Source organism: Neopsephotus bourkii, unplaced genomic scaffold (genome assembly GCF_033783945.1).
Source record: "Neopsephotus bourkii isolate Nb327-2 ecotype Australia unplaced genomic scaffold, CSIRO-AGI_Nbou_v1 NB_994, whole genome shotgun sequence".
Classification (NCBI taxonomy): domain Eukaryota; kingdom Metazoa; phylum Chordata; class Aves; order Psittaciformes; family Psittacidae; genus Neopsephotus; species Neopsephotus bourkii.
In genome coordinates, this window is record NW_026901486.1 from 1,019,135 (window position 1) to 1,042,031 (window position 22,897).

Genomic DNA, 22,897 nt, shown 5'->3' on the forward strand with positions numbered 1-22,897 from the left:
GCAGGTTTATTGTCTTGTTGCTGAGGGTTGTTATTGACTTTCAAGTTCAAATTACACGTCTGAAGGCTTCAATTCCTTTGTTGGAAGTAGCAATACGCATCCTCACCTTCGTGCAAGCTTTTCTTCTTCATCCTGTAGCAATCCACACACACACCAAAGCCACACTTGGAGCAGACCCAGTGAAGGTTGAAGATTGTGGTGTCACACACATCGCACATCTCTCGGACTCCACGAACAGCACGCTTCCAGGCGACCTGTCCTGAGGGAATCCCCAAAGTGTTAGTTTCATAGAATAGTTTGGGATGGAAAAGACCTTAAGATCATCCAGTCCCAACCCCATGCCATGGGCAGGGATGCCTCGCACTAGACCATGTTGCTCAAGGCTGGAAACTAAAACCATTTAGTTTAACCAAAACTAAGTATTTCCACCTTAAATATAGCTCCATTAAAACACTCCAGTGTTGCTTTCCCCTGTGCAGCACCAACTGCATCTCTTACTCCCAGCATGTATTTGCCCAAGTGAACATGCACACTGGGACATCTACTCAAGTGGAAGTTCCACAGCTACCCCAGAAAGAAGTTATTAGCAAGCTAAGCTTAATGTCAAGCTTGCTGCACACAGCTTGTCCTTTTTTTCTACTCCACAGTGTAATAGTCAAGTAGTTCTCTTCTGTTCAGCAGGTTTTCTATGTGTTTACAGGTGTGCATCATTCAGAATGGTGAGTAGGTTCTCCAAAGAACTCACTACTGCTGTGCAGGTTTCTTATTGCCATCACACTCCACCCCTCCTCATCCCAAACCACTTTTTCAGCTCACTCAAAACATCCCAAACATTGACAGTATCTTACAAGCCCTTTCAGGGCTGCATGATATACAGATTATTTCAGCCTGCTCTCAGTTTCATTATGACACCAGTTAGAAAACTAGACTAGACAAAAGCACACATCTGTCTGCTCCTCCTACCACCTTCCACACTTGTAACTGCTCTGAAACTCCTCTGCCCACAGCGTTTCTTCATTTTAAAAGCAAGTTATGAGAGACCATGCCCTAATGTAGGCTAAAAACACCACACCAGCATCCCAGACATCTGTTGCTTTCTTTCTCCAGAATACCCATTAGCTATGTATGGAACAGAACTAGAATAACTTGGCACAACTTGTTCTTAAGTAGGAGGTAAGAATTCTTTTGATTACTTTGCTTCGTAATTCTTCCAGGAAACTGAAATCCAGACAGCACCACCTCCATTCTTCTCTGCCTTTAAAAACACGCACTATGGTTACCATTTTCTAGGCCAATTTCCCCCAAAAACAGGATGAAGGGGGGGGATTTTTGTTACCTTTTGCAGGATATTTCAGTTTGGGGCATTTTGTCCTTTTCTACTCCTCCTATTCTTTCATTTCCTCTCAGTAGTTTGATTGCATCTCCTCTTTCCCTAGGCTCCTTTCTGGCACTCGATGGCCAAGGAGCAGTGTGACCCAACAAGCTGTTCTTTCTACACTGGTCAATCTTTTACTACACAGGGATAGTTTCACTTGTGCTTTTCTACTAATCCTGTAAGGAACTCTCTTTAAGGAAGCCCTCCCAAATAATCATCATCTTCATGCTTGTTTGTGTCGTGGCTCTGCCTGCCAGGCTGGTAACTCACTGGTAACACAGAAAAGGGCTTGACCCTGAGACATACCATGGGTGTGAAAATACTCAAATACAAATGATCCCCTAAAAAGCAATACCTGAATGAGCTGTTGTGACATTCTGGAAAAGGCCAGTTTGTCAGAGACTGAATTTTAATGACAAGGAAGCATTTCACCTGAACCCTGCAAAGAAAGCTTTACCATAGCTTCAAACTGTGGTGGCAGAAGAATCTACCTTTGTCCTGTGCCAACTGAGTGAGGGCTCTTCTCCTGAACTGTTCAAAGCAGAAGAATATCCAGACTGTAACTCACTTCTTTCCTACCCAGAGCATTAATAATACCCTCCAGTTTAATGAAATGGAGTTCCTTCACTCTCACCAGCCAGGACAATAAGCAAAGAGGAATTCATGACATTTTGCTCCTTTCGAACCACCTCCAGAACTCACATGTGTCTTCGCTTTCTGTAGCAGAGGGTGTCTCTGGTAGGTACATTAGTAGATGCATCCTCTGCTATTAAGAAACACCACACCTCCCTTTTGTTTTGTAAGTTCCAGCCAAAATGTCATCCTTCTCAAAGTGTTTCAGTATTCCAGTCTGTACCTCTCACTCTGCCTATCAATACTCTGGCTCCAAAGGCCTGAATATGTTCCAGTTCAAGCAAAGAGCACAACTTGCAGATTCCAAATGGTGCAGGGTAAGATACTCTAAAGTATCTCAAGTCTTCCCTCCCCTTGTGAAGGGTGTTAAGACTGTCCAGGTTTTTGTCTTCTATTCAAAACCCTGCAGTGACTCAAACTGGAATTATCATTATATGATGTCAGTACTACCCAAACGCATAAGACATGGGGTAGAAAGTCTTCCAAACTGCCCTGCACCTCAGTCAAGTACTCATAATCCAAACAACAAATATGGTGTTAAGAGTCATTCTACTCTGAGAAGTGATTACACAAGATCACAGCCTTCCCCATTTGTCTGCTTGTGTTTGCTACAGAGAGGCTCTGATGTGGCAAGAAAACCTGTGTTTGAGGACACAAGGTTTGCCCTGTCTGCTATATACAGATAGCAGACAGGGAAACATACACTATATGTATATATAATCGCTTAAAACAGTCCTATTGGAAACTTTCAGGTGGAAGAAAAAGCTTTCCTTACTGACGTGACAGGCAGCACTAGGTCCATTATGCAAGAACAAAGTAGGACCAAAGCAATCCAGTAGGATTTGTTCGGTCAAAATGAAAGCTTTATTTCACTTACATGCTAAGAACAGACTGTTGTCAGCTGCCTGCTGGGTTTCTTTACACTTTGTTTCATAACAGAATTACACTCTGCAACAGGAAAAGTAATTTGATAAACTGAGAAAAGTCTTTTGACAAAGAGGGTAGAATTTCTCTTGCTTTTGCCCCACCTGAGAGCAGAGCTGTTGACACAAGTTCCCACTGGCTCTTAAGCATTATCTCAGAGGAGAAGCAAACACTGAAGTCTCACATGACATTACCAAATGCATGCAATACACTTTCACATAGGACAGAAGCCTGAAGTTTCATATATAATTATTAAAACAGAGGTTATTTTAATACAAATTGATCTTACTGTGTGGTTCAATTGTAGACATCACTTCCTTTTCAGATATCACCAGCTGACAGAAGTGGTCTCCAATGTTGGCCAGGATGTACTTGGCTGTGTCAAGATCTAGACCCACAACATTTCTTGATAAAGGCAGCCACAAGCTAATAGCCTCAGGATCATACTTATTTGGAGTTAGAAAGCCTTCCTCACGTAGTATTCCATGCTTATTAAACTGCAACCTGTGGGAAGAAGGGGGGAAGAGGAGAAACTGATCATCTCAAATGCTTTCTTAGTTTACATTAACTCCAATGAGTCAGTGCTAGAATTGTAAATACACATCCTGTATGTCAATGAGTTTAGCTCTTAATAGTTATAATAGGCATGGATAAACATATTGGTCATTAGCATTAAGCACACTTAATGTCCTGCTTGTTTAAAAAGACTCAAAACATCAGGGTTTTGTAGCAGATTTCCTAAAGATTTAAATTGTTTCTTATTCACACAAAACCAAACAGTTTTTAAAATGCATTGTCATGAAGGATCCCACCTTCACTAAAAAGGGATGGTTCCATTAGCTTCATGTTTTTAACCAGAGGATTCAATGGCTTTGAACTGCACTGCGAGTCTGGATTCTTACCCCAAGAAGGTGAATCTGCACCGCAGTCTGTTGTTACTCTGGTCTCACACATTTCTGAGTACTTCAGTTAGTGTCAGATTATCCCAAGATTTACTACGGGAAAATCTCTAATGTGAGGTTAACCAACAGATTAGTAGCACTTCTGTAAACCTTTAGCTACAAGTTGTGCAAGAGGGACAGTGCTGTAGTGGAAGACTAAACCTCAAGAAAAAAGGAGAAGAGTGGAAGAGGTTCTTTTCTCATTGTCTTCGTAACCTTTCTACTTTCAGTTTTCTCTGTTCAAAAGGGCTTATAGTTTTTTTTACAGCTTTTCTAGTCTACCTAGAGCCTCAAAAGAAAGTCAACCCTCTGAAAGTCAAAAGGAAAACTGAGAATAAGTCAGCTCCCCATCTCCCTTGTAGGATAGTAAATAGTATTTTTGCTTTTTCTCTCTCTAATATTACAGGTGTTACCTTCTTCCCTGGAAACACAGTCCATGCTTCAAAGTGTAAATGGGTGTGGGGGAAAACAAGAAGCATGCAACAACATCCGGATGTGAAATCAAACAGTTCATGGAAAAAGATTTACACAACTTAAAACCAAAGGGAAGGACATGTTAAACACAGTCAGACAACATGCAGCCTGGGCTTCCAGACAGGCTTATGTTACAGTAACAGCTTAACCAACTTTTTGAATGGTTTCTTTGTGGTATCTTGAGAATTCAGTAGATTAAACAAAGGTTTTGACTCTTCCACTCACAAGATCAGAGCCTACAACTCTTCTGCAGCTGGCAGGTATAGACCTGACATTCCACACATCCAACTGATAAACTTCAGGAGACATGCACAGAATCTACGCTCTCACTCATGCCTCCAATACCACTGAGAGCACTCAAACCAAACTCACGTTATCCCACTGGCACTCACCCCAGAACAGCAAAATCAAGAGCTCAAAGTCCTGCCAAAATATTTTCTACTCAAATGAAGCAGTTCCATTTCTAAGGGCTTCAAAACCAAAGGCAACCTCTCAGTAGTCAGGTATAGTCCTAGAGCTGAACAGCTACACACTGACATCTAGCTAGGTTTGAACCAGAGATCTAACGAGACCACTTGGACCAAATAACTGGTTTGTCTCTGTCCTGGGAAATGAAGTCAATGTTACAGCTACACAGTGAGCACCCAGCAGACTCCCTTTCAGAAAGGAAAAAGGGTCATTCAACTTGGACATGTTATTCACGTTTAAAGAACATTAGGGTCTATAGAGAATCAAAATGGTTCTTACCTTCTAAAGTGAAAGAATCGACAGAAGACAGTGGAGTCTTTCTGCTCTTTGTTCTTCCTGTAGCTATCCAAACGGCATTCCCTGCATTTGTGCAAGTGAGGTGCGATGTTATTGCAGGAACCATCCTGTACAAATGCTTCGCCACTTTGCTGCAGCTTCTTCACTTTAGAAGCATCTGATAAAATGGACTTGCGAACTATTACTGCAGGGAAGAGCAGTGGAGATTAGACAAGCTGCATTTTCTTACATAAAGGTGCAAGTAACTGGATTTTAGTAAAAGATCCATGTCAGCTTTCCCTATCGCACCTTACATGGAAACTAAGTTATGCTAAAGTATTTGCAGTTGGCAGAAAGCTCTTTTCAGGTCAGTAGAAACTGTCTCAAGTGATAGTTCCACTGGAGTCAGTCTGTGGACTCAAGTTTAACAACTCCTTTTGCTCCTCCAGAGAGGAATCACCATCTGCTTTCAGTGAAAGTCCTTCAGCTCTCAGGGCTGGAGTAGTTGAGTGCTGAGCAGACCAAGGCACAAAGCAACCACACTTCACAAGTACTGAAGACAGCTTTGTCTTCAAGCATCACTAGCAAAACACAAGACTGTCAAAAGCACAATCTGGCCGTTTCTCAGTCCTGTTTGCACCCTTCATGGTGCAACTGCTTTTGGCACCTTGCTACAACAGATGCCAAGCACTTGTCTTCCTCCCACACTGGAGGTGAGGCCTACTAGGGCACAACAGCCACTGCTTGGCTGGCTCCATACTCACGTTATTTATGGAATAGCACATCATAACCCCACACCAAGCAACAGGAGACTAAGAAGGAGAGGTGGGTGTGCAAGGAGATTCCCAGAACCCCAAACAATCAGCTGATGCACAACACAACACACAACATCAGCAGTCCAGCTCCTTAAATAACTACAGCCTTTCCAATTCTGTCCCATGTAGAAAACTTGAAGAGCTCTCCAAATGGAACTGGGCACAGGAAACAGATGAGGTGGGTTATTCTGGGGTTTGGTAGGGTTTGATTTTGCTTTTTTGGGTTTTGTTCTCAGAACAGTAATGAAACGAAAGCTCCTTTTGAGCTAAGCCTTGTTGAGAATACATTGCCTGTCACCTTGCTTACAAGATTTAGAAGCAATGCTAAAAAGAGGTCTCACTATGCCATCAGCATTTGCAGTCCAAAGAGAACCTTGCTTTTTGTTAGCTATTCTGTTCTTGCATACATTTGGTAACAACTTCTTCCTACAAATTAACAATTAGTCTTTTTCCTTCCTCAGGAAGGGACATTTTTCCTCAAAATGCATTCCCCTTGTAAAAGAACACATAAATTACTCAAATTCCAGATTCACTCACACAATTTAACTCACTAATTTTGCGGATGTTACAAAGGACCTACTTGTATGTAGTTACACAAACTACAAAGACTTTCAAATGACATGAGGTTTTAAAAGTACTCACTATTATCCTGGACCTTGGCACTTCCAGTCCAAAAGCCTTCACTCTCATTTCTGTCATAAAGAATCTCAGCTGAATTTCTTCTAATAAAAAACTCCATGTCTGCAAGTTCATCTGGTTTGTTTCCTTTGTGGCTGTTGCAGTTGCTGTGCAATTTAAATCCAGACTCAGTAAAACAGTGAAGATGAGCATCTGAGGTGGAGGGTCTGCAGTCCAAAGTCCGCTGCAGCTCAGCAGTGCTGCTGCCCCGGGGTATTGCTATGGAAGGGTTTGGATGCTGCAACTGTTTTACAGCAGTGTGTTGTTTTGGAAAGTTTGTGGTGGGCTTCACAAGAGGTTCATTGGTGGCTTTCATGGTGGTTCCTTTTTCCTTAGCTGAATCAGTCACAGATGGAGATCTTGAGGTTGTCAAAGAGGTATATTTACCATTTGGATCGGTAAGTTTTTGTGTTTGTTCTTTAGATACAAAGCCCACTTTAGGAAAGGCTGGCAGATCCTCCTTCAGTGGTTTCATTCCAGTATTAAGACAAGAAGGATGAGTTTCTGGTAAGCTTCGTCTGCATGTGCTGGAAAACAACATGCAATGATTAGACATATATCAAACAAACCAGCACATCTAATGCTCAAATCTAGTCACGTTTAAGGCTCAAAAGAATGAATTTAAATGTGTACTTCGAATTATGATGTTCAAAGATTGTAAACTTGGTGTTAGATAGGTTTGGGGGGTTTTAGGTGGGATTTCTTTTGGCTTGATTTTTCCAAGAGTTGGACAGAATGAGAAAGCTGTACACACATTGGGAGACACACAGACTTCAGTACTGCAGCTACTCCACTACCTTCTCTCACAATGAATCAGTTACTTTCTAGTTTTCTCCACGCAACAGCTGTATAACCAAATCCATTTCATTTGCGTGTCTGTGTGAGAAGACTGTAATGCTCAAGAAACTGATGGCTGATAATACAAGTTTATACTGAGACATCAAAACTGCTCCTGCACAAAAAGCTCATATTGAAAGCATCTTTTCTGCATTTATCTTGTGAGATACACACAAAAAGTTGCAAAACCCAACCCCAAACCTACACCACTTCTTTTAAAGGTAATACACAGAATTAGTGTTTTCCTGTCACATTATTTCTACCATTATATTCGTTTTTGTGACAGAAGCAGGGTGTCTGCTAGAGGCTCCAGGTAGGACCATTCTCCCCAGCTGCAGTATAGAGTACACGTTTTACATCTGGCCCAGTCCAGACCGGTCCAAGGGCTACTGCATGAACTACCTCTTGTTTAATTTGCTCAAAGGCTTGTTGCTGCTCAGGGCCCCATTTAAAATCATTCTTCTTATGGGTCACATGATAGAAAGGGCTTACAATCAAACTGTAATTTGGGATGTGCATTCTCCAGAGCCCCACAACACCCAAGAAAGCTTTTGTTTCTTTCTTATCAGTTGGTGGAGACACTGCTGTTATCTTGTTGATCACATCTATGGGGATCTGGTGACGTGCCATTTTATTCCCCAAAATTGAATCTCCTATGCAGGTCCCTTGACCTTACTCCGTTTTATGGCCAAACCAACTTTTTACCAAGATTTGGATTATTTTCCTCCCTTTCTCGAAGACTTCTTCTGCTGTATCACCCCACACAATAATGTCATCAATGTATTGCAGGTGTTCTGGAGCTTGTCCCTGTTCCAGTGCAGTCTGGATCAGTCCATGGCAGATGGTAGGGCTGTGTTTCCAGCACTGGGGCAATCGGTTCCAAGTGAACTGGACACCCCTCCAGGTAAAAGCAAACTGTGGCCTGTACTCTGCTGCCAAAGGAATTGAGGAAAGTGCACTGGCAATATCAGTCGTGGCATACCACTTGGCTGCCTTTGACTCCAGCTCATACTGAAGAGTTCTAGCATGTCTGGTACAGCAGCACTCAAGGGTGGTGTTACTTCATTCAGGCCACAACAGCCTACTGTTAGTCTCTACTCTTCATTAGACTTTTGCACTGGTCCTATGGGCCTATTAAAGGGTCCTGCTGATCACTCCCTGACTGTCCAGTCTACGGGTCAGCTGATGGATGGGAATCAGGGAGTCTCGGTTGGTGTGATATTGCCACCAGTGCACTGCTGTGGTCACAATTGGCACTTGTTGTTCTTTGACTTTCAGCAACTCCACAACAGAAGGATCCTCTGAGAGACCAGGCAAGATGCACAGCTGCTCAATTTCCTCAGTCTCCAAAAAAGCACCAATACCAAAAGCCCATCGGTACCCTTTTGGGTCTTTGAAGTACCCTCTCCTGAGGTAGTCTATGCCAAGGATGCATGGAGCTTCTGGACCAGTCACAGTGGGATGCTTTTGCCATTTCCTCCCAGTCAGGCTGATTTCAGCCTCCAGTACAGTCAACGCTTGGGATCCTCCTGTCACTCCAGAAATATAAATGGGTTCCACCCATTGATAGCTTGATGGCATCAGGGTACACTGTTCACTGGTATCTACTAGAGCCTTATACTTCAGTGGGACTGATGTGCCAGGCCATCTGATCCACACAATTCAGTAAATCTGATTGTCCCCTACCTCCACCTGGCTGGAAGCAGGGCCCCTCTAAAGGTCATCACAACATTGGTCACTTACATCTTCCCGACAGGGATTAGTCTTTATCACAGGAGCTGGAGTAAAATCAGCTCTTCCACTCCATCTGGGAACCTGCTCACCAGAGACTGAAGCTGCAGCTTTCATGGGACGATCAGCCTTGACATCTGTTCTTCTCTTCAATTCATGCACACATTCCTCCAGAGCTGAGGTAGGTTTTCCATCTCACTTCCTCATGTCTTCTCCATGATCCCGCAGCTAAAACCATAGGGTGGCCCGTGGCATATACCTTCTATATCTTCTCTCTTGAGCACTAGGATGCCTTTTGCTAATAGCTAAAATGTGGGCTGGTACACATGCAGAGCTGGATAGATTGGCTAGGTCATCTCTCAGTTGTTTGAACTCCTGGGACAGTTCTTCCACAGCTGAAATCATGGAAGGGGTGACAAATCACTTCATCCACTGTTGGTGGTGCTACATCACGCCAGGTTATTGATGCCAATGAGTGGGCATATGACGACAATGCACATTCCCACATCAGTCCTGTACATTCAACTTCATCTGGATCTGCATTCCCAGCATCTGGCCTGCAATAGGTCATCTCTACCATGGCCGATTCCCTCAGAGACTGGATGCCTTTCTCTATCGTGGTCCAGTTGACCAAATGACTCATAACATCATCCTTGTAGGGGAACCTTTCCTTCACAGCTGCAAAGAGCTGCCTCTAGAGGTTGAGAGACCATTTCTCTTTTGCAATTGCTTTGTCAATTCCCCCTTCTTTAGCTGCTTAGCTTCCCTACCTTCTAGTCCATGACCATCAGCCCCATTGTCCCAGCATCAGAGCAACCAGGTGACGATGTGCTCCCCTGGATGATGGGTGAAACCTTTTCATATATTCGGTAGCTCAGCTGAGGTCCGGGGTTGAGAAGTCACCTCTTCTTCTTCCTCTGATCCACATAACAATACCTCTTGTTCAGATGCTGTCCTGTGTAGTAAGTGCACTGTTTCTACATATTTCTTCACTGTACGGATTGTTTTTTGTGTCTCGTTTGCTTTTCCCTTTGTGTACAGGGCCAACCAACATTGGCACGAACTGGTTCTTTGGTTTAGCTGCAGTGACTATCCCTGTGGTTGGAGCGGCTGCAGTGTCTGTCACTAGGGGTGGAGTGGCTGTAGTATCTGTTGTCAGGGTTGGTACAGCCACTGTGCTTGGGAGCTAAGTAGCACCAGCAGATGCACTGTCTATTGCTGCTGGGTTTGGGTAGCTGCTGTACTTGCTGCTGGGGCAGGTGTAAGTGCTGTGCTTAGAGTTGGAGTGGCTGCATGGTCTGTTGTAGTCAGTTTGAGCAGCTGCTGTACTTGGAGTTGGAGTAGCTGTGTTGTCTGTTGCTTTGTCATCAGATCCAGAGACATCTTTTTTCCCTTTGAAGGTGCTGGATAGTGTTGAACAGGGCTCTGTAAGCATAGGCCAAGGCCCAGCACGTTGCCGTGATTTGTCCCTCTCTGGTACGACCAGGATGGCAACACACCTCATTAAAGCGTTTTACTAGTTTTTCTGGATTTTGCCCTTTTTCAGTGGTGAAGTTCCAAAGGACCGGAGGGGCCCACTGGCCTAGATACTTGCCCATACTATCCCACACACCCTGACACTCATAACTGTCCAGCCTCGGGGAAAAATCTCTTGGTCTTCCTATATTGTCGTCTAACCCTAGACAAGACCCAAACCTGACTCTGCTTAACTGTCTGCTTAAATCAGACAAAATGGTTGTGAGTAAAACACACTCTCTATGTGTGCCAACATGGTCATCCCCATCACAATCAGCAGGCATGTCTCAAGGGTATCCAAATGCCTTCCAAAACCTTCAGAACTCTCAAATTATGCTGTAAATAGTCTGGTGGGGGAGCTGGGAAGGTAAGGGAATGTCTCTTTCATAGGTTGACCAGCCAAAGAGGAAAAAAATAAGATGTGTAATTGCTAAACACTTCCATTATATATCTCCCAAAGTACAGAGGTGATGACCACACTGGGAACTCAAGCCAGATCAGTTTCATGAACAATGAGTCTATTGTGTTACAAGTCATTACCATAAAGTACAGTGAAATAACAATCTTAGTCCAAGCCCCCCAGCTGATAAACACTAAAACAGCAAATACCAGCTCTAAGTAAGGTACAGCATGCTGAAACTCTGAGATCAAGAGCAACAACTCTGAGAGCCAATAAACCAGCATTGTGAAGAGTGACAATCCAAAACAATAAATGCTTATCACAAATACGATTAGACACACTCCGGTCAGATCTGTCATTATCTCAACCCTTTGAGCCCCACACTGGGCATCACAAAGAACTGCCATGGTTTAAGCCCAGCTGGCAACCCAGAACCACACAGCCGCTCACTTACTCACCCCCTTTCTTTCTTCCCCCACTCATGGAGGGATGGGGAGGAGAATTAAAAGAACGTAACTCCCATGGGTTGAGATAAGAACAGTCCAGTAACTAAGGTATAGTACAAAACCACTGCTGCTACCACCAGTGGTAATGATAAGGGAAATAACAAGGGAAGAGAATACAACCGCTCACCACCCGCCGACTGATACCCAGCCCGACCCAAGCAGTGATCTAGCCCTTCTGGGTAACTGCCCCCAGTTTACATACTGGGCATGATGTGCTGTGGTATGGAATACACCTTTGGCTAGTTTGGGTCAGATGTCCTGTCTCTGCTTCCTCCTGGTTTCCCTGCCTCCTTGGCAGAGCATGAGACTCAAAGTCCTTGGTTGGAGTAAACATTACTTAACAACGACTAAAAACATCGGTGTTATCAGTGTTGTTGCCAGGCTGAAAGTCAAAAAAATCACTGCACCAGGTACTAGGAAGGAGAAAAATGACTGCTACTGCTGAACCTAGGACACTGGGGTAACAAAGAAGTTTACAGCCACTGGCATTTAACAGGAATATAACTGAGGACCTGTACTTGATGTGCAAGAAGCTGGCATGCAGGACATCTGCCTGAATGTGCTCCTTTTCTCTTGGGAGAAATACGTTTGACAAACGCAGGCACCACACCTACGTGTAACCCAGCAGTTTAGTGATGGGTACAACAAAGCAGTGAGATTGGCTTGTGACACTGCAGAGCAACTACAGATAGTAGTTAGCAACTACTTTATAGGTAGATAGCAACTACTTTATCTTTATCAAAGATAAAGTCCATTACAATCAAATTTAACGGTTTTCTATGCCAACATTACAGAAGACTGGTTACTTCAGTTCTATAAGATGACCTCTGAGTTTGCATTACTAAGAATTGGAATTACTTTTGGAATTTGGAGTTATTTATGCATAAGCATCAACTGATTCCTTACCCCTGAGGAGTTTCTGCACCAAGATTGGGTGGTGAATTAGCTGGCAGGGGCAGGCCTGGATGCCTTTGGTCTTTATTAGCAGGAGTACAGCCAAGCAATGCTTCACCCAACACAGTTGGTACTGACTGCACAGCTCCCTGACTGGGAGAGACCTGTAAAAAGAGATTTTCACAGTTAGGAAAATTCAGGATAACAGAAATACTGCTTTGCAGGGTTCAGCTTAAAAAGACAAATACATTAATGCCATTCCCAGTGTGTTCTATAACGCTTGTTGAAGACCATTCCTCACTCAGGCCATAAGATGGAAAGACCTTAGAATAACTTCTTAAACCTCATCTGAAATCCTAGAGAAATTAAACCTGTGAAGTTAGTCTGACAACCTCACTAAAAATCCAGATGTGAACTTCCTTGTAGTCAGAAAACCTTTTTACTGGGATTCTAGGAAGTGTCAAGTAAAGAAGTGCTGTGCTGATGAAATTACATGTATAGTTCTTGTAGGAATACAACAGGCCTACCAAATTAGTGTCTTTAAAACCAGTCATTTTCTGTAGGGGTCCTTCCTCAGCTCTAACATCCATATTCCACTCCCACATACTCTGCTTACTGCTGGAAGTTACACTACAGACCCATTGCCATCAACTCCAAACTATTTCCTTTCAGCTTTGGTATAACACAGCTGTCAGGCATTGAGGCAAGCTCTCAAAACAACACTGGAATTAAGTCCACATTAGAAGTCAGAGTACTCTGATACTAAGTGATAACAAAAAAACCCCATGACTTCAGCTTATCAATCCCATACATTCACATCTACCAAAAATCAAAAACAATCAGACTTCCTGTTTTCTGTATTAAAAAGTACACTCACTTGTAACCATTTGCAAGACATTTCCCAGAGAATATAGAAGTGCTAAAGGATCCAGTCCCCTGAAGCAAAGCTTTGAAGAGAATTAGAAGTATCTCACTTCACTACTTTAGGGAAAAAAAACTGTGGTGAAACAAGCTATGAATTCAGATCATGGCAACTCCTCTGAAGGACATTTGGAATATGAAATGAAGAGCAGCTTTTTGTGTACCAAGCAGGCTGCTCCATGGCTGAATAGACAGAAAGCAAAAGAGTGGCAAAGTGAGCACCCAAAAGATGCTAAAGGTACTCAAGCATGAGCTACAGAAACATCAGCAGAGTATGACCTCAATGCATTAGCTACTTTGTACTGATTTGCTGCACACTTTTCCTTAGCAGTAAATAAAAGTAGACCACTCTTTCCCTTGGGGAATCTTATCCTGTACTTGTTCCTCATCCTCTATCTTTGTGAAGCCATTCAAGATGTCTAATAGCAATATCCAGTCATTGTCAGATACACACAGCTGGCTTAGCACAGGACTGACTGCACAGAAGCCAAGAACACCAAGCCAGAAGAACCCAAACCCAAACCTCAACCCTCCCATCCCACCACCACTGTAGAGCTTCCAGAAGGCCTGCCTAAAATGCAACTTTTGGTCTGAAACATTGGGGCAAAATTACAGGGCAAGTTTGAAGTGCTGTTCTTTAGCCAAGCCAAGATTTTTCATCAGCATTAAGTTACCCAGACCATCTTCTGACCTTTAAGACTGTTTTCTTAGATCTCAGTGACACTTGGCAAGTCACCCATAAAAGAAATGACAGACTTGGAAGTACCAGAAAAGTGGTTATATTCCCTTTTTGTACTGAAACATTTTCCAGACTGCTGCTTGAATCCTCAAAGCATGCAAATGTACCTGAAGGTTTTGAGTTTAAGTACAAAACAGTTAAAGAACATGAGAAAGCAAAGGTTATAGACTTGAGAACTGCTTTGGGGTTTCTCCCACTCCAGAATACATGATCAGGCAGGTTAACTCCTAGGAGAAGGAGGGGGCAAAAAGCACAGTTACCAAAACAAAAGCCAACCTTTAAGGCTCAGTTAACTTTTTGCTGATTATCACAAGATGTTTCTCTCATGCCTAGACAAGTTTCAAGGAACTCAACACACCCTCCCAGGGATTATGTTTATTATTTTACTTTTCTATCTAATCCTTATTTAAGACTGTTCTGAGAAGTGACATAATCGTTATATAACAGTCATATATAACACAGCTAGGTATTACCTCAGGAGAAGATCTTGGGTGTTTAGCATCAACACTTCCACTGTTTTCAGATGATTTCCTTTTCACACCCCCAACTCTTTTAGATTTATCTGGAAGAGAAGGTGATCAGGATTAGTCTATTTATCACAAATCTGCTACTTAGTGTTTGAAGGACAAACAATAAGAGATCTTACCAGATTTTCCATTGCTGTCATATATGATTTCAACGTGAATTAACTCTGGATCGAGAGTTTTTAAAGCTGGAATCTTGGAAAGGAACAAAAACACAGAAGCAGCCATTTAAAGAGGTGAAAGTTTCTGTTTGAATGGATTTATCTTAGATGCTGTGATATAGGCTGAGCTTAGACACTTAACTCCCAGGTTCTTTGAATACCAAGCTGAATTTGACAATATTTGTTGTGACAGTGTCTCTGCACGAAAACACACATAAACCAGTGCTTCAGAGCACGGTCTGCACAGCACAAAGCAAAGAAACCATGATTAAGTTTCAAGTCTCCCTCATTGTGCATAGAAGCCCATTTGCTGTCTGATAATTCCCCCAGCACCAGATAGAAACATTTTGAGGTAACAGGTTGTTCTGCACTACGCCAACCTCTACTTTCTTTAAGCTTATTAAAGTAAGGACAGAATTAGAAGTGATGTTGCTGGGGACAGAAATACAAGTTCTCACTCATTTCCCCATCTTTGTTTGTAAACCCATAGCAAGTGGTTCTTACCTCCTGACAGTTGACTTCTAGAGTTCTGGTGGTTGGATTACCATTGACAACAACTGCTGTGAACCACTGAGTAGATGGATCCAGGCTATAAATTCTGATTTTTGAACCAATGATGTTTTTCCCACCTTAAGAATTGATAAAAAAATACAAGAAAAAGGAGCTTAAGAAAAAAAGGAGCATGAAGATCATCAGTTACCAACATGAATTTGCTGACAGTACTGCATACAGGATGCAAGTAAGCAAACAAACTGAGAACCTTGAGACAGCTTCCACACAGCTGAGAAGGATAAAAAAGCTTGATAATACCATGCACAGCTACCTCCTTCCTGCAACAGTTCAATGAACTTTTCTGGAGGTTAAGGCATACAGCAGAGGCCAGACTGACCTCTGCATTTCAGACAGCGAGACAGAGCAGTGGACATGGAAATGAAGATTCAATTCTTCATCTCTTCACAGTATTGGAAACAACAACCCTAAGTTGCTATATTTGTCTTTCCATAAAAGGAAGATATTTCTTGCATATGCAAGTACATGGCTCCAAATATGCTTGTGTGAACCCAGTAATTAAGAATTTGAAGCTGGCAAATATAAACCCAACAAATTAAACTTGACTAAAAAAGTTTCTAAAACTTTGGAAGTTTCATAAACAAGAAGCAGACTAAAAACAAAATCAGGTTACTCAAATGTATAAACAACTCCACATAATGGCTTTAACCTGAAAGACGAGAGATGTGCATTAGATAGTGGCAGGAGCTCTTCCCTGTGAGGGTGCTGAGGCACTGGCACAGGATGCCCAGAGAAGCTGTGGCTGCCCCATCCCTGGCAGTGCTCAAGGCCAGGCTGGATGGGGCTTGGATCAACCTGCTCTGGCAGAAGGTGTCCCTGCCCATGGCAGGGGGTTGGAACTCAATGAGCTTTAAGGTCCCTTCCAACCCAAACCATTCTATGACCCTATGAATTCCAGTGAGAATCGCTACAAATCTGATACCTCTTCATAATCAGCAAGTCATGTCTATGTGCCCAAAATACATACTCAGAAAGAGAGTTCTTGAAACTTAAATCTCCATAATCCTTCACATCTTGCATTCACTGCTGTGAAAGTGGTATCAGTATTTTAAAAAGGCTTTTACTCCTAAGCCAGATTAGTGTCATTTACCCCATCACTGCAAAGATTTCCCTTTAGACTTGAGTATTTCTTGCCAGTTTTCTGCTACAGAGCATGCTTGTACCTTGCACCAAGCGTGTTTCATCCAGGTGCTTCTTAACCAGAGCCTGAATTTCTTCATTAACATTTTGATCATCCTTAAGAGGAAGCCTGGAATTGTCCACATCCTATTCAGAAGGCAAAGCAAGAAGTTAGTATTAAGAGTAATGCAAAACACCATAATATTTAGAGACAAAATAGAAGCAATTCAGAGAAGTCCAACAGGTTTCTCATTAGCCTGTCTTCCTTCAGCTCCTAGGATACTGGATTTATTGAGGCAGACATAATTTCCTTACCACTCATTTGGATGGAGCATCTGCAAGCCAGACTGAAGTGAGCTCTCCAGGTCCACTTTAATATTGTTCTGAAAACAGCCTACCTCTGGTTTCCTACATTGCTAATGAGCACTGACTTTAATGGAACCATCAAGCTTTTTAATTGGGGATTTTAAGTTCCCAGAAACAGCAACTTTAAGTAGTCCTGAGCAGATGTCAGTGCAAATATTTTCAGTTTTCTGTTTCTATTGATATTATAACACAGGGATATCGCCCATCTCAAAGCACCATTACAAAACGGTCATATGGATGAAAACAGCTACATCAAAATAATTCAGAGTTATTCATAGAATAGTTAGGGTTGGAAAGGACCTTAAGATCACCTAGTTTCAACTCCCTGCCATGGGCAGGAACACCTTGCACTAGACCATGCCATCTGAGGTTCTGTCCACCCCGGCCTTGAACACTGTCAGGGATGGAGCATTCACAACTTCCCTGGGCATCATGTATTTATATTTCGGGGCGGGGGGTGTTATTTCCTCTATTATCAACTACAGCAAACGGAAAACAGAAATGGGAAGTTTAGAGCAAGTTTTTACCAATAGCTCAGAGCTCTAATGAAAAAAACGACAGGTTTTTTTGGGTTCTGCATTTGATCCCAAGCACTGCTCTGGTACCTGTAAGAAGCAGAAGGCTGAAGAGCTGCTAGTGAAGAAACTATTATTCAAGCTGCCAGAAGAGCAATCTTCCCTTCTGCAGTATTGAGATAAGACTGCTACATACAGAAGTCTCTACTCTGCTGTTGAGCCAACACAAGCAAGACAACAATCTACAACTCAAATTTAGCCTAAAGCGATTCTTTCGTTAGTCTCTCAAGAAGAGTTGTCTATTTGCTGACTTAAGAAGTCAAAGTAGAACACTACTGATGGCACTACCACCAGCCTCAACTTGAGACATCTATTAATAGTTTCATTCAGACTGTTTGTAGGTCTTGAGAGTATTTTTCTGAAATGATTAAATCCTTTACCATTAGGAGATACTGTTCTTCAAACTGCCTGGACAGTCATGCAGGGCAATTGTTTCAACCTAATTCTCACTAATCAGCTTCCTTCCTGGTGCTCAATAAGGGGACTGTAATTCAACCACCTCATTTACATCCTGCCCAATTCCTCATTTGTTTAGGATGTGATGAGTTTCTATGAAACAGCAAGATTTATTCCAGATATCCCTGCAACTCCTTTCACATCAAGAACAAAGTGAAGCTATTCCAGATTATCCACACCACCAACACGATGGGATCACTGTCACCTGAGCTGAATAACTGTCCTAGCACACACCCTCAGCAGCTCTTTTAAGTAACCACATCCTGGATCAGCTTCAGAAGGTTTTTATTCAGCAGACACATTTCATTCAGAACTGATATTTATGAGCTATAGCAACAAACACCTACTCCAAGTTTTCACCCATCTAAAGTTTGCATTTAGAATACATTAACTTGAGTTATCTTCAATACCAAGATACAAGATTATCTCCCATCTTTATAATGTCATACAAGGTTACCTGAATGGGTGTCAAAAGGTCTTTAGAAAGAAAAACACATCTCTCTTCACCAAGATAACGTACTGAAACCATTGATCCCAGGCCAGCTTTGTCCACTAAGGATTTGTAAGTCTAGAAAAGTGATAAACATTGTCTTAGAAACAGAGAAAGAATATCGCATCATTCCTCATTTGCATTTAAACAAATACTTTAGTTTTGCATCTATTTCTCTGTTAAGATACCACATCTACACACAGCTCTTGAGACAAACCAACTTTCTACATGCCTAACACAGGAATTACTGGACTATACTTGAAATCAATTTAATTTATTAGAATAAGTTAAAAAAATCCATTCTGGGGACTGTCATTAACAACAATTAATCATTCAGCTCAACAGGAAGAATTTACCAATTCTAAAAGTTCCAATTGTGGCTATGTTAATGGAAGCCCTCCTTATGGTAGGCTGAGGGAGTAACTAGAAATCAGTGAAGGCTGCTGCATGGCTTACATTAAAGTTCTCAAAGGTTATGAAACACTGACAACACACTGAACCTTAGTTTAGGCATGTATGATGCTTGGAGAGCCTCATAGCTGTGATACCACTACAAATACATTGCTGTAGTATATACAGCGTACTATGGGGCTATACTTCCGTAGCCTCATGGTTGTTATACCACTGCAGTACCATCACAGTTATACCAAAGGCTTTAAGAACAGACAAGAAACAAAGATTTCCTTTAAAAGCTTCAAAATTGTTCCTAGGTTAAATTTTGTCTGGTCCTGCAGTAGCAGCTCTGAGTAGGAAAGCATCAGAGAGCCTGGAACACCAGAAGTGTCCACAGTAACTCCTTCCTACATGAAAAGTACATTTGTGCCCCATTTAAATTAAAAAAGAAAATCATTTTGATAGAGTACGTGTTTGGATTTCCAAAGGACTGATCAAGCAAGAAAAGACTTTCTTCCCCTTTGTCGTTTTCACTTCAGTTTGGACAGCTTTGTAGTGGCAGTACCACCAGAAAAGGAACAAGACTCTCTTCAGGAGCAACTGGGCATTACAGCTCTGTAAAGTTACCCTGTTTGTCAGAAAGTCTTATATACTTGAATCAACAAGTTGAGATCAAGATTTAAATAAGTTAACGCACACACCTCCTTTGTGAGCCCTTCTTCCCTGCCTGTGTAGTGGTAAAAGCAGCCTCCAGTATTGTGCTTGTCTTTATCCTACATCACTCCCCTGCTAAATGAGCTTTGGAACATGTATGCTGCATGAACTGACATGTCAACACATCATGAGGAAAACCTTATGCATAAATTGAAGACAAGTATCCAGTAAACACTGTTCAGGTACTTGGAAAGGGACAACAGCTAAGTTTAACTAAGCAAGTTTTCAGAACATTATATCAGCAAAATCCACTGTTAGAACTACTGATATTAATGCACAGGTCAGGAAATAAAATTAAGGATTCATCTTCCCACTTCCTCTCCCATCCTGTTTGGCCCTACTAGCAATAAATATCTGCTTAGATTAGCTTTGCTTAAGAAAAAAGCTCAGCTAAAATGGAGCAGCACAAATTACACTGCATACCTTATACTTAGCAGATTTAAGAGTATTAAAACATGGGTTACAACTTCAGCATAATTAATGTTCAGAACGTTTACATCTTTGTTTATTTAACAACTACTTTTAGGAGTAGCAATATTCAAAGTAGTTAAGTAAAACTATCCTGGCTGAATACATTAAGAAATGTGCCTTGTTCACCCCCACTAGCTCATTTGCCTAGCCAGCCATGCACAGCAGTTACAGGAAGCTTAGTTCTCTAGCTTGTATAGTGTAGCTCAGGTTTTTCTATGCACTAAGTCCATATCTCACAAATCATCTGTGCCAGGCAGCCATCACATCAGTCATTCCAATTCTTGTTGTCTCAGATCAAGGTTCACTGAAGAATTAACAGCACTTGAGGCAGAGTAAAACAAGGATTTAAGATATAAATATATGCTATCCTTAGAAACTTATTACTGACTTTTTCTTTCTTTTCTTAGCTGCAGTTTCATGAAAGGAGGAAGAAACATGAGACTAGGGGGAGAAGGAATTAACATTGTACAGAACAGAGGCTTGGGAGGGAAGCAAAGTCATAAAGACACATCCCTGTATCTTAGGCAGAACACACCAACTTCAAATGCTTACGGTCTCTGCCTAGCTCTAGCTATACAAGGAGATTTAGTCTCCCTTCAGATTACATGTTACGAATACAAAAGTGAAGCTATACTTGAGAAATTCACACTTGTAACAACATTGTCTGCAGAAGGTGGAACTGCAAAACCAAAGCGAGTTAGGCCAAGCGTATACTTGCCATAGCAGGCCACTGGACAGGAGACACAGAACCGGCATGAGATTTTCTTTCAGCCAGTACCAGTTTTTGCTCCACCAGGAATGCTCTCATTTTATGGCTGTAGACTTCTATCCATCTTCGTTTTTCCCATGACTCATCATCAAATTCTACACAAATCTACAGAAAGGAAACAAAGTGAAGGAGTGACTAACCAGAAATTCAGACATGTGCAACATGGAAAAGGATAAGCACCAGTTTCATCAAGAAAACAAACAAACAAACAAAAACAAGAGTACTTATAATACAAAGATGGTTATTGCTTTTCTGCGACACCATCAAGCACTCACTACAGCATCGCAGCCTGACCTAGTAGTTTCTAGGGGAGAGCCAATGTTAACTGGTTTGTCATTGTTGCTGTCTTATAAAACATTAATATTCTTATTTAACTCTACAACCATCCCATCTCAGGAAGTACTCTGCTGCTCAAGGACAGCTACATGTGATAACTCTGCCACCAGTGTTTACAATCAGGTCAAAACCATATACATATAAAACTCTAAAGAACTGTATAGAATAGTGTCAGACGCATTTCCAACAAGCTCCAAATCAGAGTACTTGAAAAAACAAAATGAGTTTTCCCAGAAATACTAAGAATAAGAGTCCCAAAGAACAGCTTTAGTTAATATATTGACTGCAAATGACAGTTAAGGTGATCGAGTCATATAATGTGAAGAAGGTCACTTGCTGCCTGCTTTGAACTGGTATTTATCTTTGAGTCTCTGAAATATCTACACAAACTTTAAGAGGAAAGCAGTTCTCACTTCATGGCAAAACCATGCCCTTTTTCTTTGGGATGGCATTGTCTTTCTTTCAAAGACAACATAAAGAGATGAGCAAAGGCTCGGGAAAGACAACTCTGCCTGAATACAGGAACTGGATTGCCTACCAAGACAACAGTAGAGCACTACTCAGACAAATCACTCCCTCTTCCCATAAAATAGCAAGATCCAACCCAAATACATTTAACTAACAGCAGAGAAAGCTCAGTTGAGTGAATCTTAGAAACAGTCCTTTGTGTTTAGCTTCATTCTCAGGGGAAAGGCAAGTAAAAGCATGCACACAATACAGCATTACCACAGGAGTGCTAATGGGTGCACAAATTAATTTAGTCATTTTGAAGTTCACGGAAACAATTAAAGAGATAAGCAAATAGCACAAGTACCAGAACCAGAATGGCTCGTTTTTTGCATAGGATCAACACAAACGGGAAAACACAGCTGAGAAAAATACTTTTTAGAAGTAGCTGATAGTCCTATTTACAGCTTGTTTTTCTATACAGAAAGCAAAGTTTAGAAGAATAAATATTTGTACTCCTTTAGAGACCTCTTCCCCCTGCCCAACCTATTACTATTTTGGGTCTAGCTATACACTGCTCTTCCACAAAGCTGTGAGAGAGGAAAGGAGCTGGCACATGGGTTGATACAAAAAGCTTTCCACACCTCAGTTGTCTACTCTGCAACTTCTGTAACACTTTTACTGGAGAAGGCACCAACTCAATGGCTTCCGGCAGAACCGTAACCAGTTACAACCCAAACCATGCTGCGATTCTATGACACTCCTCACTGCAAGTAGAGCATGGGCACAGTCCCACTGCCTAGAGAGCTTCACCCCTACTACAAACACACAACAAGCAGAGCAGCTCAGCTTCTAACAGCTCGGAGCTCTTCATAACTAAGTTCACACTTTCAGAGAAGAGTTACAAACAGGTAGGTTTTCCTTCCGCTTGACATGGAGCAAGTGCTTTTCCAATTAATCAGAGGTTACAAAGATTCCCATTAAAAAGAAACAGTTTCAATTGAAAGATGGCACTGTTGCTGCTGTCACAGAACAGCCTATCACCAAAGTCCCTTGTAGAAACAAATAAGAGGACCGTGCAACAAGATGCAATGATTATAAGGGGAGTTTTGTCCCTTAGTGAGTACTTTGTATACTAATCACCCAGGCATGTTTGAATAGTTTTGCTGAGAGCAGTTGCCAAACAGCCCCTTTAGAACTTAAGTCTCAAACAGTGAAGCCAAACAGTGGGAGTCCCTTGACTTCCACCCAAAAAGTAGTTACAGAATTACACTCGGCTTGCAGTAACTGAATGTGTGTTTAAAAATCCCTTCGGTAATCATGACTAAGAAGTAGCCACTACTCAAGAAGAGTCTGAGAAGCCTCCAACACCATACATG

General features: G+C 41.9%; 1 protein-coding gene across 5 annotated transcripts in view; it reads right to left on the bottom strand.

The window, feature by feature from the left end:
* KDM3A (lysine demethylase 3A) overlaps positions 1-22,897 on the bottom strand; it is a 35,935-nt gene that overhangs the window by 11,752 nt on the left and 1,286 nt on the right. For 4 of the 5 annotated variants that reach the window (XR_009726448.1, XR_009726447.1, XR_009726446.1 and 1 more), the window contains exons 3-13: positions 20,685-20,840; positions 18,356-18,466; positions 16,546-16,648; positions 15,317-15,441; positions 14,774-14,846; positions 14,601-14,689; positions 12,480-12,631; positions 6,549-7,111; positions 5,095-5,296; positions 3,222-3,436; positions 107-259 (exon numbers count right to left, since the gene is read on the bottom strand). Coding sequence is in view for 1 of the 5 variants with exons in the window: in XM_061359731.1 (XP_061215715.1) it covers positions 107-259; positions 3,222-3,436; positions 5,095-5,296; positions 6,549-7,111; positions 12,480-12,631; positions 14,601-14,689; positions 14,774-14,846; positions 15,317-15,441; positions 16,546-16,648; positions 18,356-18,466; positions 20,685-20,840 (1,942 nt within the window). In the remaining 4 variants the exon portion in view is untranslated. Of the gene's footprint in view, positions 1-106; positions 260-3,221; positions 3,437-5,094; positions 5,297-6,548; positions 7,112-12,479; positions 12,632-14,600; positions 14,690-14,773; positions 14,847-15,316; positions 15,442-16,545; positions 16,649-18,355; positions 18,467-20,092; positions 20,638-20,684; positions 20,841-22,897 lie in introns of those variants that run through there. The other variant, XR_009726449.1, reaches the window with a different exon arrangement.